General features: G+C 40.7%; 1 protein-coding gene across 2 annotated transcripts; it reads left to right on the forward strand.

Moving 5' to 3' along the window:
* Nucleotides 1-6,346: 6,346 nt before the first annotated feature.
* On the forward strand, nt 6,347-17,326 carry LOC132187443 (uncharacterized). Of its 2 annotated transcripts, none has more exons than XM_059601756.2 (3): nt 6,347-6,867; nt 7,729-7,826; nt 16,956-17,326. In XM_059601756.2, exons 1-2 carry the CDS (start codon nt 6,474-6,476, stop codon nt 7,800-7,802), a joined length of 468 nt encoding a protein of 155 aa, XP_059457739.1. In that variant the 5' UTR covers nt 6,347-6,473; the 3' UTR covers nt 7,803-7,826; nt 16,956-17,326. The 2 variants fall into 2 exon arrangements, with proteins under 2 accessions (XP_059457739.1, XP_059457740.1); XM_059601757.2 differs by lacking the exon at nt 16,956-17,326 and adding an exon at nt 16,669-16,932.
* Nucleotides 17,327-18,531: the final 1,205 nt, after the last annotated feature.

The following is an 18,531-nucleotide window of genomic DNA, read 5'->3' on the forward strand; positions in this document are numbered from 1 at the left end:
GAGTTAGAAGTATTGGAGCAATTTGAACCTGCTGGAGCTTCATTCTTAATTGGTTGTTTGGCTTCACACTTGGCTGGTTTGGCAGTTGCATTCTTGGGATATAGAGTGGTCTTGGCAGTAGAACTACTCCCCCGGTTGGTAATTCCTCCTTGATTGAAAGGTTGATACGTACTCCTGCGTCCTTCCTTCAATTGTCTCTCCACCTTGAGTGCTAGCTTACAAACATCATTGTAAGTCCAATAAGGCTGTAACTGAACAACATTATCGGTTTCGGAACGTAAACCTCCAAGGTAACGGGCTACCATTTGCTCTTTCGGTTCTACAATATCACAACGCATCATAGAATGATCAAATTCCGCCGTGTACTCCTCCATAGAAAGTTCGTTCTGCAGAAGGTTGTGGAACTTAAGAAAAGCATCTTGCCGATAATGATTTGGCAAATACTTCTTCTTGAGAGCCTTCTTCATCTTCGCCCACGTCACAATGCTGCTTTTTCTTTCATGTTCCCGCTATTTCTTAAGGTGCTCCCACCAAATAGAAGCATGCTTCCTCAACTTGATGGCAATAAGCTTCACCTTGTGGTATTCTGGAACATCTTTGTGATCAAAGATTCGCTCAATGGTGTTAAGTCAATCAATGAATTCATCGGGCTTCATTCTTCTTTCAAATTCTGGAATGTCCACCTTGACATCATAATGGCATTGCACACCATGAATTCTTAGGTTTCAAGGATGAGGTGGGGTGCTATCACTCAGGCATGACTACGAGCCTGGTGGAAAGGATTAACACTCTCTCCATCGTTGCTGGAAACTTCATCCTCCGAGTCATGATGAGAGGCATCATGTTCAGATGCTTCAAAATGTTGTAAACGTTCTTGGAGCTGCTGGACTTGTCTTCTCAAGTTGTCCATTTCGATATCTCGCAGGTCTCTGTCTGGAGCTACCAGGGGTTGGTTAGCCTGAGCACGACGACCACGAGCAGCCATAGAAATCAAGACTTGAGCAACCTTAGCTTTGATACCAATTTGATACTAGACATAAATGGAGATGGAAAACAAGTACACAAATTCACACTCAAATGACAGATAGAAGTTCACCACCCAAGAGATAACACCAAAGGGATATAGAATATCACCACCCAAAGAATTATAACAAGGGATACAGAGCTAGAACACTCACCATTCTAAGGCTCACACCAAAGAGATACAGAGATACAAGGAGAACTCTCCTCTCAAAATCCAAATGCTGATTTTTTAACACAATACTCTAGTGTGACCTACACTTGCACACACAAGTGTAGAGAATAAGCATCTAATGAAGTTAAACAAGTAATAATGGCAGAAAACAATCATTAATTCATAGGGCAGCAGATAAGGGACAAACAGCCACCTTAATGCATATCCCCGAGAAGGCTAACCACTCCACTTCAAACAGTCATAACTTTTGGCACGCAATTCTAAATGATCTAAAACCTTTTTAGTTGGAAAGATAAGATTCTGAACTTCAAGTTAGACCTAGGCATGTGTTCGAAATGATGAAGTAATGGATAGCTATGATGTTTTTGAACTCACTCGAACTCTCTAGACTTCATCAGGATTTCTTCAATTTGGGCCTTGTCATTCTGTTGGGCTTGTCGACTTATTTGGACTGAAGCTTGGAAAATTGTTAATAGACTATTGCTGAACACACCTGTGTCACTAAGTGGCTTTGCCCCCTACTATACCCACTACCTCTAGCCTCAAAGTTAATGGAGCATTCCAAATTTTTAAGCTTCCTCTTCCCCTTAGTATTAGAAGTAGCAACCCGCTCTTCACAATATCGATCATCTTCAATGACAGAAAAAATATCCTGAAGTCTTTTCTCGTCACCCCCAAAAGACAACCCCAAAGTGGGATATGCATCCACCCCAACCGACGGAAAGGCCGCCACTACCTCGCCCATCAGCTTCTTATACATCTTCTTATTCAGCTGCGCACGTATCTTGTTTTTCACTCTCCGAGAATACCCCTACTACGACTTGGAAATAGAAGGATAACTAGGTGCCCCATCCTCCGACATCATAGGACAAGAGAGTCTAAGGCTCATACCCAACTCAGCCGCCCTTGAGGAGGAACCACCAGAGCACTCTAGAGAAATTGTCTCCGAGACAGTATGAGTGGGTTGTAACCCTACTGTTGGGGGACCCAATTTATGAGGAAAAGCAGAAGAACCTTCCTTAACATCCAGTGTAACCCTCACCCTCACCCTGACCATCCTCCCTCGCCACCGCTCCCCCAAAATTTCGCATCCTCACTCTCTGAACCCAATCCAATCAATCCTCCAAGCCCCACTAGCTTGGAGGATGCCATCCACCGCATCATTGTCCGCCAGTCCGCCCCCGACTAGCTCCCCTTCCTCCTTAGCGCCTCTTACTGGGTGCCACCGCGCCCGCGCTCCTGCTCTCATGGCCTTGCCAACTTGGTCCACCAGTTGGCCAACCCCTTGACCCAGGAGGAGTCCATGGCCACCACCTCCGACCGTGGCTGGCCTTCTTCCACCTACTTCATCAATGATTTGGTCCATTTTTTCCTTTACTGTTTCTAAGTTTCTTTTTCTTTACAATTTTTTGTTTTGGGCTAAGATTTTAGCCATGCTTCTGTGTTTGCGGTGTTTAATTTTGGTAGAATCTGAATTTGAATTCAATCCGATTTTGACTCCAATTAGATAAATTCCGATTTAATCCTTGATTGGGTTAAACTTAATCACATCATCTAGGTCTTCTCAAAGTGTGCTTTCTTCCAAACTTTGCATTTTTCCCTCTAAAGACGTAGTTTTCTTTCAATAACTTATAAAACACTAAAAACAAAAGGCTAAAACAAAACATCAGATAACAAAACAGCTAAAGGATTAACTAAGGTAAATTAAGGGGCCCAAATATGCAATATTTGGAACTCATCATTTCTCATGCATGAAGTGGCTTCAATACCATTGCTCCAGACAGGTGCGCTTGAGCTCCTGGAATGCTTGAGCACTTTTGGTAGTAGCTTCAGTGCTACTATTCTGGTGAGATGCTAGTTGGAATAGGTATGGCTCATAGCATAACCCCAAACTTGCAAGAACACTTGTCCCTAAAACAAATTAAATGATACTACAACCAAATACTAGTCAAGTGCAATGATAAGTGCTAGAATACTCATATTTTCAGCTCTTAACTTGCATGTTTTAATCCTTTAGTTTTGGTTAATTAGGCCATTTTACTTCATTTTTGTATTTTCTTTGTTTTATAGGCTTTTGGAAGAAAATAAAGCGTTTCTGGAAAAATTCCAAGCTTAAAGGGCAAATTGGGAAGATCTAGAAGATATGGTTAAGCTTAACTAATCATGGTTAAAGTTTAATCAAATAAAGGAAAGGATTAATTCGGAATTTCTCAATTTGAAGTCAAATCGGATTGGATGCAAAATTGGATTCTGAATACGTCTCGGTATTTTGGCTATAACTTTCAGCTCAGATATGCGATTGAGGTGATTCAACTGTCATTGGAAAGATAACTCAAACTTATACAATTCATTGTGAAATAGTATTTTCCCAATTCGGAGCACCGCAAGGCCAAAATCACGCCGCAAGATAGGACCGCAATTCTGGGCGCATCCTATTCCGATTTGGGCTTAGGTTTTCTTTAACCTAATTGGGCTTGGACTTAAATCTCCGAAATTCCTAGGATTACTAGGGCTTCTAGGACTCTCCTAAGCCCTATAAATAGACCTCTAAGCCTCACAATTGAGGGAGATCAGACGAAGACGCGCCGGGGGCGCCGTTCTTGGTCGCTTTCCGTGTTTTCTGGGTTTTTGTAGCTTGGAACTCGAATTCTTTTGTAAGTTTTTAATTTTAATGAAGTAATTTAGTTTCTTTATGATTTCTTTTGTCATGAGAGGCTAATTCTTCAACTAAGGTTGAAGATGAAGCCTCACCATTGATTAGTTTTATATTTTTATGTTTTGTTCGTACAAATCCATCGTTTAATGTAATGTATGTTCGTTTCAGTTCAATTGTGTGACAAAATTGTGATTGATTGTTGTTTATAAATCGTGAAAATGTTGGATATTCATTGTGTTTCATCCAACGGATACATCGAATGATTTGATTTAGACTTATATCCATTGTGATTTACGGATACAATGGATGATTTGATCTCAATTGGATATTCGTTGTGATTTGTAATAGAGATGGATTCATCGAATGATTCAACTGGTTTATAAAAAAACAATAGAACATATAAAGGGTTTAATTGTTTGTCGGATGCATGAATGGAAACATGAGAATGTATACTTTGATTTGGTGAGGTGAATTTTAAAACCTTAGTCGTTTATCTTTTGATTATTTTTATCTTATTTTGTTTATGCTTGTTTATTTTCAAAATCAAAATCATTTGGAACTAGGTTAAGATATAATTGATTTAGATAGAAATTAAATTTCACAAACTCAATTTCCTGTGGATTGACCTTGCACTTGCACACACGCTATATTGCACATGACTCGTGCGCTTGCGAGTACAATAAAACTTGTACATCATGCAACATAATGTTGTAAAAATATAATCAAAGAATAAAAATTGAACAACAATGGGGAAGATAAAACCTGGACGGAGATCATGTACCCTGGCTTGATGGAGGACTCAAGTGCATAGGGCAAGCATCGTATGAAATGATGGCTAAATTCTAAGATCGATGACCCTGCATCAAAAAAAAAAAAAAAAAAACCAATTAGATTTGGAAATTACAACAGCTCAGTACTATTGTCTGGAGGTGCGCTCGATCGCCCTAGACGTGCGCTCGATCGCACTGCCGCAGAGAGGCAGAAGCAGATTAGAACTACAGCAGCTTCAGTACTGCTGTTTGGACATGCGCTAGATCGCAGTGGCCTGTGCGCTCGATCGCACTAATGCAGACAGACACAGAATGAAAACAAAAATAAAACAAAAGTTAGTGAAATTTAAAGACAAACTAATGACCTATAAAGCATTAGTTTTATACATTAAAATACTTAGGCGATTGCCGTCGGGAGTACACCACCTTTTATCAACTAAACAATATTTTTAAGGTGTATTAACAGAGACAACACTTCTTTTAAATGTTTACCAAAATTGCATGTTTATTTCTACTTAGTAATAATTGGCTCATGTTGTACCAAATTGTAAGGTTTACTTACTAAGTCGTTAGACTTACACAGTTATTACTCGTATAGGAAACCTGTTTCTAGAACCCAAGAGTGGTACAGTTGCCACTACCGACTTTTCTTAAGAAATATATTCATGCTGTTATCAGGTTTGCTTTAAATTATTATTAGTTGCTTCATGTCTTGGAATTGAGGATTATACTTGTCCCTATAATGATCAATAGACTTCTCATATTTATTTCACATTCCCATGCATTACTCTGATCAGGCCTAGAGTGGCGGTTTCCCATTTAGCCACCAATTGGGTTAAAGTGGGATAATTACCAGTAACCCTACCAGACTAGTTAAGGTCAGTTTTGGAGGCATTACAAGTGGGCCATGGCCACCCCCGGTTTTGTAATTTTCTTTTTATTAAATATGCTTTAAAAATTGCATTTGAGACAAAAAATTTTAGCTTGGCCCCAGACTCAAAATAAAGTAGTCCAACAAATTTTTGTTTGTCCTGGACCCATAAAAAACAGTCCAAAATTTTTAAGAATGCATTGGGCCTCTCAAATCTAAATAAAATATTGTTTTTCTTTTCTTTTCTTGTTTCCTTTTAGTTGCCAATGCTACTTTCAATCATAGATGATTTTAGAGATTTAGGAGAACTTCAAGTTCCATTTTAATAAGTGATTGAATTGAAAATTGATATATTTTAAAAAACAATTCTTTTGTGTATATATATATATATATATATATATATATTTTTTTTTTTTTTGACATGTCTGCATAAGAGGAGGAGAGGGATTCAAACCAGTGAGCTCAGCTTCATGAGCTGTGATCCACAACTGATTAGGCTACTCTTTGAGGACTTGCTTGTGTTTTCTTAACACTAAATGGATACTAATTTTATTTTTGGGGAAAATGCACTTTACCCCTTAAGTTTGACCAATTTTTCAATTTGAATCCTAATATTTAAAAATTTGCAATGTATCTTCTTAAAGTTTAAAAAATTTTCAATTCGAACCATCCTTTAGTCATTGCCTTCTAAGAAGACGGAAAGTCCACCACATGCGTCTCAATTGATATTTTTAGTCCTATTCTCCCCAAATTTGCCCTAAAATAAAAAAGAAAAAAAAATTAAAAAAAGTCTACCTATCCGTAATTAAAATCAAGTCCATTTTAAAAGATTTTCATATGGCCATGGCCCCCCACCAAGTTCCAACTAAACAAAGTCTCACGCATCTCCTCCTTCCGTTCCTTTGTCCGAAGATTTTACACATCTTCCACTCTGTATCGGTGTGTAGAGACTAGAGAGAGAGAGAGTCTAGAGAGCACAACATGGCAAGGTCTTTCTCCCAGACCCTCACCCTCACCCTCACCGTCCTCCCTCGCCACCGCTCCCCCAAATCTCGCCTCCTCACTCTCCGAACCCAATCCAACCAATCCTACAAGCCCCACCAGCTGGCCGACCTCTCCGACCTCACAGACTCTTCTTCCGATCCCCTTGTCCGCCAGCTCGAGGACGCCATCCACCGCATCATCGTCCGCCGGTCCGCCCCCGACTGGCTCCCCTTCCTCCCTGGCGCCTCCTACTGGGTGCCACCGCGCCCGCGCTCCTGCTCCCACGGCCTCGCCAACTTGGTCCACCAGTTGGCCAATCCCTTGACCCAGGAGGAGTCCATGGCCACCACCTCCGACCGTGGCTGGCCTTCTTCCGCCTACTTCATCAATGGTTTGGTCCATTTTTTCCTTTACTGTTTCTGGGTTTCTTTTTCTTTACCATTTTTGTTGGCTAAGATTTTAATCATCCTTCTGTGTTTGTGGTGTTTAATTTTGGTAGATTTATCTGTATCCAAATCCCTTTTAGGATCATGTCTTGTTTAAACCATCCCCGAAAAGCCATATCTTTATCGATGTTTGGATGTCCAGTAAAATATCAATTCGTATTGTGGTCTTTGTGATGGAAAATTGTTAAACATCGAATTTGTTTCTAATCTGATAGATTCATTCTCATCCAAAGAAATTTCATTTTTAGCTGTTTGTTGCTGGTTCTTTATATGAATGTCTGATAAATGTTAATTTTTTTTTTGAATATTTGGGAAGTTCTGTCCCATGCACTAGGTTGCCAAACCTCTTAATGCTAGATGATAGGAAGTAGGAACCTTTAAAAATAATAAATCTTATTTTATGTGGTGGATTGTCATGCTCCAGATATTCTCAAGCTGTATATTGAGGGTTGGGCTTCACATATCTTAAATACCTTTATCTACATCTTTAGGTGGTGTAGGTTACACATGGCTACTCAATGTTATTGAAAAAGGTCATATAATTAAGGTATCAAACTAGTTCTAGGTGAAAATCAAACTGGTTTAGTACTGGTCTGGAAAAATCTAGGGGTTAACATTCGATTGCAACTTTAGTAGGATATCTAACCGGTGCTTGGTGAAAATTCACAGTGATTTTAGCACCAGTCTGGAAAATTTAAAGGGTGGAAGATTGAATTGAAACGTAATACACATTTATCTGATCATAGCCTGATTTAAACTGTGGAGATATTGTTAATCACACTTCTTTTTCTTTTCTTTGGTTTTAGGTGCATTTCCACAGCCTGTGGAAGCAGAGCCAATTCCAAATAATGGGTCTCAACCTGAGGATGAGGAAGGATGAACCATCTTTTATACTGGCATCTAGGTGATTTTTTTTTTTTTTTTAAAAAATTTTTTTTTGTGTGCATACTTTATTCTGTAGAAATATAAATGTATTAAAGACTCTACACTTATATTAATCATTAAAAATAGTCAGAGAAATTTGATTTCGCACTCAACTTTATGGGGGAGAAATGGATCCCCAGTTTGGCAAACTTTTTGAGAAGTGATTGTACTTCTCAAACACTGAAAAACATTTGCCTTGTAACAATTACCAAACATATTTTTAGATGTGGCCCCCACTACTAACACACTTCTCAAAACAAACCACAAAACACTTCTCAAAAAACAGAACATAAAACACTTTTTAGAAAACTTCCCACACCTTTATATGTTTTGAAACACATGCTCATTTTTTTTCTCAAGTCTTGAGGCTGCTTGTTATTTCTAATTTTTTTTAAGTGGAGGCCGCCGTATTTTCCTGTGGCTGTCGGATTTGTCTAGTGCCCTGCAGTTGCCAACTGTGATGGCTGCCAACCTGCCTGGTGGCCCTACGGCGGCCGCCAAATATTCGCAGTGGCCTCCAGAAATGTTTGGCGGACTCCACTCCTCATAGACCGCCACCTGTAGACGCAAAATTATTTTGGTTTAGTCATATTTGGCTTGATGAGGCACTTGATTTGACTAGGAAAAATAATTCAACTGAGAGAGAGAGAATTAAAGATATTAGGGGAAGAAAAAAATAGTTCCCCAAAGAATAACCATCTCAAATGAGAGATATTGTCCACTTTTACGCATGACAAATTTCTTGGTCTTATTAGAATAACTGGAAATGTAATTGCTGGCCTGATATACTAACTTCAATTCGACTAAGTACAGTAGTTTTGATACCAGTCTCCAAAGTTTCATGTATTTGCTAGCCTCATCGGCCCCCCAATTCTCAACCTCAACCCACTGGATTGAGAACCAACCCTTTGAAAAGTTATGTCAGGTTCTTGTTAAATTCATGAGCTCGACGACTTGAAATAAAACTTATCCTTGATGTGAATATTAGTTGGTATCCTGTTGAGTCAGAAGAATGAGTGAGTTCGTTAAAAATTCAATGAGAAAATTTTATAATTTTCTTTTTGTGACCTTTGTAAAAGATCCCGAACAAACACAGTGAATCAACACCACCAGGCACCAGCAATACACTATTGAGCATAATTGTTCATGGGGAACTTCTATTAGAGAAAGCAAAGACCAGCCAAAAAAAAAAATCGGAAAAACCCCAAGATCCAGCCAGATCTCTATTCACAAGTGAATTACGAACCCCCTTCATGGAATTGACTTTGGTTCTAACCAATAAAGGATCATAGAAGTGATGCTCAAGGTGTCCTTGTAATTCCTCTCGAACAACATAGTACTTCTCTCACGCCATATGGTATACACAATTGCAGCGAGCATAAGCTTGGTCACAATGGAGAGAAGAGACTTCCCTTTAAAATTAGAAGCCATCCAATGAATTAGATCCTCCCAATTTTCCTGAACCCAAGGCATATGACATCTACACCACAAACTGTGCCTATTGAAAACCCCTCTCTCAAAAGCCCTCGAGAAAAATGGCATTCAGTAAAGAGGTGTTCTAAAGAGCTCTCTCTCTCTCTCTCTCTCTCCACCTCTCAAACCCTGCTCACGCGTGTCCTATGGAGGCGCGTGTTGTCGCGTTTTGCTAGGTGACAGGTGCTGCTCGTGTCTTCGAGCACATCAGGCTGCGGTCTTCCAATCTATCGAAGCATTAGAGTACTTGGGAGTTTTTTTCGAGAATTTTTTAGTCTTTTAGGTTTGCAGCCATGTGAGCGGCGTGCGGTGGATGGCTGGGGTGATCCCTTTCGGGGGTTGTTGTGTGGAAATGGAGCATCGTTTTAAGGTGGAAGCTAAGTCCTTCTCTTTCTCGGCGAAGCCTAGTACGTCTACGATTCGCTTGGAGGAAAGAAGGAAAGGGTTTGGTGGATCTATTATTCTAGGATTTCGATATGCGGATTGGTTGGTAGACACGGTGGAGGAGGCATTGTTGGCTCAGGGAACGAAGGATTTTGCTAAATCGTTCTGTGAGGAGGTGGAGTTTATGAGGGTCAGTAAGGGTAGCAATAAGGCCGGTAGTTTCTTAGAGGTGGCTCTATTTGTTGAGGGGAACCGGAAAAGGACTATCTAGCTCCCTGAGGGCTGTGGAGGATGGGGTTGGCGTCATTTCGTAGGTGAACTTAGGCAATTGCTTGCGCTCGGCGTTGCAAAGATTCGGGCGAAGGTTTCTGAAGGTATTCTGATTGGAGATGGTTCGTCTTCTAATCGGACCTATGCGGCAGTGCTAACAGAGGCAACTGGTGGTATGAAGCCGGTTTTCGTGAAGCAGTCAGATCTGATTCCGATGGCGGACTGGTCTGAGGTGGTGAAGGGTGGCGAGGAGACATGAGCACCAGTAAATTGTTTTGAGTTCGAGTATGGTGTGCCGTCCAAGAAGGAGGAAGTTGGTTTGTTGAGGGGTGGGAGACCTTCCTAGGGTGGCGGCGCTTTAGCGACGAAGATGATGAGGGTTCAGCGCTCGTTGAAGGCATTTCTGGATAATCTTAGGGATGAGGTGGATCGGGTTCTCTCAATCAGGCTGGGCTTTAAGCCCAAAACTTGGCTTGGCTTAACGTTGAGGGTTGGGCCTAAGGTAAAGTTGAAGGAGGCTAGACCTCATCTGGGTTTGGATCCAAAGCCCTTATCTGGGCCTTTTTTGGACCTTAGGTATTCTATAGGCGAGGAGTTGGCCCCGAGTTTTGCTGGGGAGATGGCGACAGCGGTGGTATTACCGGAGTCTGACTCAGCGACGACGGTGTTAGCTTCGCCGATATCCGGTGATGGCCATGCCCTTGTGGTGGGGTTTTCGACGATTATGTAAAGTCTGATGAGTCCTGGTTGTCCGGCGGTGGATGCTGGTTTTCCTGGGTCGGTTTCTGGGGTGTTTTTGGATTCAGATTCGGTTCTAGATCCAGTTCAAGATTTGAATCCGGTTCTGGATCTAGAGCCGAATATCGGTGTTGTCTTGGTCCTAGTTTCCGTTGAGGTCCAAAAGTCCGCTTTTGTCTCGCCGGTGTCTTCTCCGACGAGCTCGGCCTCGGGGGATGTTTCTCGGATGTTTTTTGTGGTCTCCGATGGGCCCTCCAATGTTTCAGAGACTCCGATTGTGGCGCCGGTGTCGATCGCTACTGTTGCTGGTGGCCTCTTTGATGGGAAGCTTGCGCCTGCGATGGTATGTCTGGCAAGTTCCCGAGTATGGTGATTGCGGACCCTGGTCAAAAAATTTCTTTGGTGAGTCCTGTGGTGGTTTCTGGGCTGTCTTTGGGGGTCTGCAACTCTGATGCCATTGTTGTGGAAATTGGTCTGACCAAAGCCCAGAAGTGGCTGATTGAGTGGTTGGGGGAAGGTGTAAAGCACAACGAGAAACATATGGCGTTCTTGAAGGACATGGAAGAGGATACTCGTCGGGCAAATAAGGTTGCACGCCCCCCGGAATGCGAGGAGGAGTTGGCGTTGATGCGGAAGGTGTTACCAGATTTAAAGGTTGGGCAGCCTAGGACTAAGGAAAAGAGAGAGCTTTTAAATTTAGAAAGCTTCATTAACTAAGGTATAACTAATGGGCCTTCTCAGGGAAGGAAGGGCAAGACTATTGTGTACTAGCCCTCTGGTGGTAGGGTGTTCTTTTAATGGGTTTGCTCCTGTTTCTGTTTCTTAGGGGGTCTTTTTGTGGGAGCTCCTCGTGAGCATAGGGTTGTTTTGGGTTTTAGGTTTCAGGGTTTATATTGGGTTTTATTTTGGGTCTTATTGTGGGTTTTTTGCGAGTTGCCCTATGTATACTTTTTGTATACTTGTGGCGTATTGCACTTTTTTATATATACAACATTACTTATAAAAAAAAATTGTGCCACACAATCTCAGCGAAAGGGCAAAAAGCAAAAAGATGGTCAATATTCTCCACATCCAATCCACAAAAAACACATTTCATTCTCCAAGCAAGCTATAGCTAACTAATCTATCCTAGGCATTTAACCTTCCTCTCATAGCAAGCCATAAGATAAAGGAGTGACAAGCAATAGTTTTACCATGCCACACCAATCTGTGCCAGAACGCCTCAGGGCCATGGTCCTGCAAACGCTCCCAAGATCTCTTGATCCAAAAAACACTACTAGGATCCAAAACCAGGGAACCTCATGCTAAATGGTATCTCTCAAGTTCAAGATCTTCCTCCAAGACCAAGGGCAACCTGAAGGAGGTCTCACCTCCCAGAAATTCTCATTCCTAATAAAATTGCTTTAACCGAAATGGCCAGATAGACTGACTATTACTAGAGCAAATTAGCCATACATCCTTTATTCCACAACTTCATACTGTTGATACCCAAACCTCCCTCCTTGGGAAGGCAGATAGAGTCCCAGGGAACTTTAGCCCCTAAGCTAGTAAGCTCACTACCTGTCCAAAGAAAAGGCTTAAGGATCTTCTCAACCTGGCATATCACTCCTTTGGTAAGGATGAAGAGAGATGATTAGTATACTTGCATAGCAAAGAGGATGGAATTAATCAGTTGGAGCCTATCTGCAAAATAAAGGGCCCTACCCACCCAAGACTTGGCTTTGGGCTGTGATCTTCTCTCTTGAAACTGCACAGTCCAACTTTTTAAATCTAGTAAAAATAAGAGGAATACCCAAATATCTAACAGGAAGATTGCCTTCCTTGAAGCCCAAAATACTCTACAATTGCTCCTTGACCGGCTTTGCAACTCCTCAAGCAAACAGACAACACTTGTCAATGTTAGCAACGAATCTGGACATAACCCTGGATTGAACTGGAAAATCACTGACCAGAGCAACAAATCTCATCTCACCTTTACAGAAAATAAGTAAGTCATATGCAAAACAAAGATGAGAATTTTTTTCCCTTGTTGAACCTCCAATGGAATCTGAATTGGCTGCCCTTGACCATTTTTTCCCTAATTCCAGTAAACAAAAACTCCACTACCAGAACGAACAAATAGAGCGATAAAGGATCACCTTGTCTGAGACCACGGCCTCCAGGAAAGAGACCCTTGAGCTCACCATTGATACAAATGTTTAATCTAGGCAAAGTAATGCATTCTTCAATCTACCTCTCCATTACCTCCAGAACTCCAAAAGTCCTAAGGACCTCCAAGACAAAATCCTATCTCACAGAATCCTTCATTAAATTAACTTTCAAGGCACACCTGAGGGTACCTTTATCCCTATGGTAATTTCTCAAGAGCTCCTGGGCTAACAGAATATTGTCACCAATCGTCCTTCCACTAATAAAAGCTATTTGTTGATTTCCAACAAAATCACCAAGAATAACCTGACAATGGTTTGCCATTACCTTAGCTATACACTTGTAAATTGTATTACAACAAGAGATGGGACAAAAGTATTTTAACTAAGAAGGATTGGGAATTCTGAATCAAGGCAATGGCAACAGTATAAAATTCTTTAAGCAGCCTACCATAGTAAAAAAAAAGTAGACGTAGCCGCAACAATTACATTCCAACCCACTATGTTCAAAGCCTTCTTAAAGAAAAGAGCATTGGAGCTATCGAGACCGGGTGTTTTGTTGCTCTTCAAGGAGAGCAAAGCAAATCTGATATCCTCTTCAGAAAATTCCTTAGACAACTCTGCACAATGGATATGGGAGATTCTTCTAGGAAGGACCCCCATTAGGAATTCCAAATCAACCGGATTGTACTCATAGCCTCTGAAAGTAGTTTACAATAGACTCACTCACCTTAACAGGGTCATCAATTGTGGAACCATCTTCGTTGGAAATGGAAAAAATTCTGCTTCTCCCATGCAAAGTATGAACATGAAAATAGTATTTTGGTCACTTGAGTTCATCCACTGGATTCGAGACTTATACCTAAAAAAACTTTTCTCAGCTCTATTGAGGTCCCCATACTCATTTACACCAGTCTACTCCAAATTCAGAACAGGATCCAATTGGTTCATTTGAAGTTGTCTCTGTATGTTCTCCATTCTATCCTTGGCACGAGCAAACTCTAGTAATGACTAGTGTTACTAAACAAAAATTAGTCACATTGAAATAACACTATATTTCATAGATTCTCTCTCTCTAAATTGACTTGAGCTCCTCGAAACCAAAAAGTCTCCCAGACCGTTGTTGGTTCTCCATGGACTTACACTTAGTCCCTTCCAACCCTCTAGTCTGAGATAGTGATCACCAACCAAAACCTTGACCAATAATTGAAGAAATGTGTCAAGGTGCAACAATGTCGTTCTGCACATGTGGACGACTCTTAGAAAAAAGATTTGGCTTCCCCTACTGAACATCGATTGATTTTCCGTTAAGATGGTCAAAGGTCCGATCAAGCAAATTGAAATAGGAGGTGAATGATAGAAATAATGTTTGGGCTTGGGCCTTTACTCTGATACCATAAATTGTCATTAATTTCAAAAGTTTAAGTTAATAACAAATAGTTAATATAGTCTTTTAATTAAAATATTATAATAAAAAGTATTTGCAAACCCTAAACGCCCACACTCTACACTGCTGTCTCCCTCTGCCTCTCCCCTACACTACGCCACCCTGTGTGCCTTAGTGTGATTCTCACTCGCTGGCTAGCTTCCCTTACTTGCCTGTGTGACCTCCATGCGCCTCCCTGCAGACGCTCATTGCCGCTGTTGTTCCAGTTCTAGTTCCAGATCTAAGCTTCTCCCTATCCTAATCCCGTTGGGCTTCAAACTCACTGTACTAGAAGGAGATCCCACTTGCGTTGTGTTTTCTCTTCTTTGTCTCTCAAGTTTCCTAGGAACTGGTCAAGGGCTTAGTTATATGAGGTTCTCTTACCCCGGATGGATTTATCCCAACTCGACTTCCACCTATCTAATTTCCTTCTGGTGCAGTGAAGTTCTAATTTTTTTTTTGATAAGTAATAATGATATAAAGCAAAGCGCAGAGGGGCGCAACCACATACACGGGAAGTATAAAGAGAGCGCCTAAGAGGGAGAGAAATGAAAAAGGAAATCAGAAAAACTAATCTTTAAAGGAACAAGTTAAGTGGCCATCCAAGAGTAAAGAGTAAAGTAGAAAAGATGAGAAATTTCCTCTACAGTCCTAGTGGAGTTCTCAAAACATCTAGCATTTCTTTCATTCCAAATACACCACATAAGACAAAGAGAGATCATCTTCCACACTACCGTGCTTCGAGAACGTCCTCCCGACCACCAGCAATCAAACAAGTCCCTTATCCTGCAAGGCATGACCCAATGCAACCCAAACCCACTAAAAATGGAGTGCCAAAGAACACTTGCAATCTCATAGTGGAGAAGAAGATGATCGACTGACTCTCCTGTCTTCTTGCACATACAACACCACTCCACTACCACAAGGTTCCTCTTCCGCAAATTATCGTGAGTCAAGATTTTGCCTAGGGCCGCAGTCCACCCGAAAAAAGCCACTCACAGAGGCATCTTGGTGCGCCAAATACTCTTCCAAGGAAAACACCTCATGATCAAAGTTGGACAAGGCCTTGAAGAGCGACTTAACCTCGAACTTACCCTTCTTAGACGAGGTCCAACAAATACGATCCATAGTACCCATGGAAATCTTGCAAGAGTATAACCGTACAAAGAAAGAGGAAACCATGTCCATCTCCCAATCCTGGACTAGCCGCATAAAAATGACATTCCACTTGACAACCTCATTCCTCCAAGTAAAGTTATTCTTCACCCAAGCTTATTTATATCTAGCAATACTGAACAGGGACGGGAAAGCCTGCTTCAAAGAAATTTCCCCACACCAAATGTCATGCCAGAAACGTACTTTCGAACCCACCCCCACTTCAAACCGAATACCTTTGGCAAAGAAGTTCCAACCTTGTCGAATATGCTTCCATAAACCCTCCCCATGAGAGCCCAAAACCTCCTTCGTGCACCACCCACCATCTTGGTCTTCATACTTAGCTTTGATAATCTTGTACCAGAGAGCCTCACCCTCATTTGCATATCTCCAAAGCCATTTTCCCAAGAGAGCTTGATTAAACTGATGCATCTTTCGGATGCCCAGACCACCGGAGTACAGGGGACGACAGACTTAATTCCAACTTACAAGATGCAACTTAGGCTCATCTCCCATCCCTCCCCACAAGAAGTCTCTTTGGATTTTCTCAAGCCTTTTTGTTACACTCATGGGAATCGGAAACAAAGACAAAAAGTAAGTCAGAAGATTAGACAACGTACTCTTAATGAGAGTTAAACGGCCTCCCTTAGAGAGATACATTCTCTTCCAACCAGCCATCTGACGCTCCATCTTTTCGATCACATCATTCCACATAGCCATATCCTTATACGACGCCCCAAGAGGCAAACCCAAATACTTCATAGGCATATCGGCAACACTACACCCAAGGATATTAGCTAAAGCCCCAATGTTCTCCACCTCACCAATAGCCACAATCTTTGACTTTTCCAGATTAACTCTCAACCCCGAAACAGCTTCAAAACATAAAAGAATGAGGCACACATATCGTATCTGCTCAGGAGAAGCTTCACAAAAAATCAGAGTATCATCAGCAAATAACGAGTGAGTAACCACCAACTCCGAGAAGACCCTATCTCCCACCAAAAATCCAGTCTATCTAGTGAAGTTCTAATTGTCTGTCTTGTTTGGGTTTCTCAGTTGAGTTGCTTGTATTTGTTTTTTTTTTTTTTTTTCCCTCTGTTTTTTGTAGTTTTTTTCTCATGTACTTATAAATTATAATAATTATAATAATAATAAAATTAGTCACATTCACCATTTAAAGAGCAGTGACTTTTTAATGTAGTATAAGATCTGTCTTGCTTTTATAGGAAACAATTAAATTACTTTGGCTCAGACCTGAGATCTTGAAGAAACATGCTTGCTATATAAGAAGTCCACCTGCATTAGATCTGATGCATTTTAGTGGGGGAGAGCTGCTTTGTTAGAAGCTTATGAGATTCACACGGAAGCTTAAAAAATATAAAATCATAAACTTTCTAATAAAAAATTTTCTGGTGTAACAAATTACTTTTTGCAATTAAGAAGGAAAAAAAAAGTACAATCATATTGCAGAATGTTTGTATACATAAAATAGCTTGGCTTCTTGGGTATGCAGGCTCATCCAGACGTGTAAATTCAGTGAAGAAAAGGGATAAAAGAATGCAGAAAATGAATTGAGACAGACCTTTTTGCCATTGGCAGGAGCTGTACAGATGCAACCTGTTTAGCAAGGCTCACGAATAATTTCATACCAAAATTTCCGTAGCTGATAATTCTGACAATGTAAATGCTGTGTTAAAGTCAATAATTGAGCCTGCAATTGAATGTTATATGTTCCATCCCCTGCTTGGTGGTTATCTTTTTTTTGGATTTTCCATTTTTTTTTTTTCCGCTTTTCTTTCGGTGTATATATGTATATGACCGTAACAGTATTGGCTTTTTGGTTTCTCGCTGGTATCAATTGATCTTCACTAGTAATTTACCTGAGCCACTTTTGTGGACTCATTGACTACAAATGAACCTGCGATTACAATGGATCTCACAATCATTATTAGTCATTTCTTATCTATTCTGTGGATTAATATGTTACAAGAATGAGCTGATTCCTTACCTGAGCTCCGGTTGGTAATTCCCATCCGCAGTACTGCTACTGGCATCATATACTACACCTTCACCTCTTTGGCAGGTATTTGCATCATCACTACATTCCTCCTCTTTTTGGCTGCTACTTGCTCGATGCCGCTACATTTGCTCAACCACATCAAGAGCCGGGTAAAACTTTTCATCTCCAAACAGCAACCACCAAATTTAGACACAGTTTATTCCAATTGTTGGTGCATACGATGAGCTTGTCTTTTCGGGGCTCAACGAATGTTATACTTTTATTGCTCATTCTTCAAGATACTCGCTCTGTGTCTCTCTTAAGAAAACCACTTTGATCTGGATAAGAAGGGGCATTGAAAACCAACTCTTGTTTTTGGGTAGCTTAGTTTTGTATTATCATACCCACTTTGGTTCTATGTATTGCCTTGATACGGTTCTTGACTTCCTCAGACAAGTCTTGGCATGGAATTGGAACTATTTGCACATCTCGCTTTGGCCTCTAGGAGTAGTATTAAATGTTGTTAAAGCGTTAGACCTTTTTGTTACCTATATTTGCTCTTTACAGTCAAATTTACATTTTACTTTGGTTTGATTAACCAAAACATTTTTTCAATGAATGACATATCAGTCAAATTCTAGTTGTTCACTAAACAGTATATTTGTTGATTACTTTTAATCTTACTATCGTTTCAAGACTGTTTGTTTCTTCTATTAACTTTTTATCATTAAGTTGTTTGATTAATGTCAATCTCATTTATATCTTGTTTGGTATGGATCATGGGTACATTGGGGTGTTTTTGGTCCTTCAAAGGCTTGTTTCTTGGGCATATTGGTATAGCCATTGGCTCACCCGTGGACTTCTTTGGAGCCTTTCCTTCCATTAATATTTCATGCTTGGACAAATCATCGAGTCTGTCTCACACTTCATGAAATCTTTTCCTCACTAATTTTCCCCCCTTGAAATCTCAACGTTATTATTTTTCTTGATAAACTTTCGTTTCATAGATTCTTCTTTTTCATATTTCAGATCAGCACATGAGCAACTTGACCAAATCGGATCAATACACGTACCCTTGAAATCTTGGAGC

The sequence above is a fragment of the Corylus avellana genome, chromosome 6 (genome assembly GCF_965113065.1).
Source record: "Corylus avellana chromosome 6, dhCorAvel1.hap1.2, whole genome shotgun sequence".
NCBI lineage: Eukaryota > Viridiplantae > Streptophyta > Magnoliopsida > Fagales > Betulaceae > Corylus > Corylus avellana.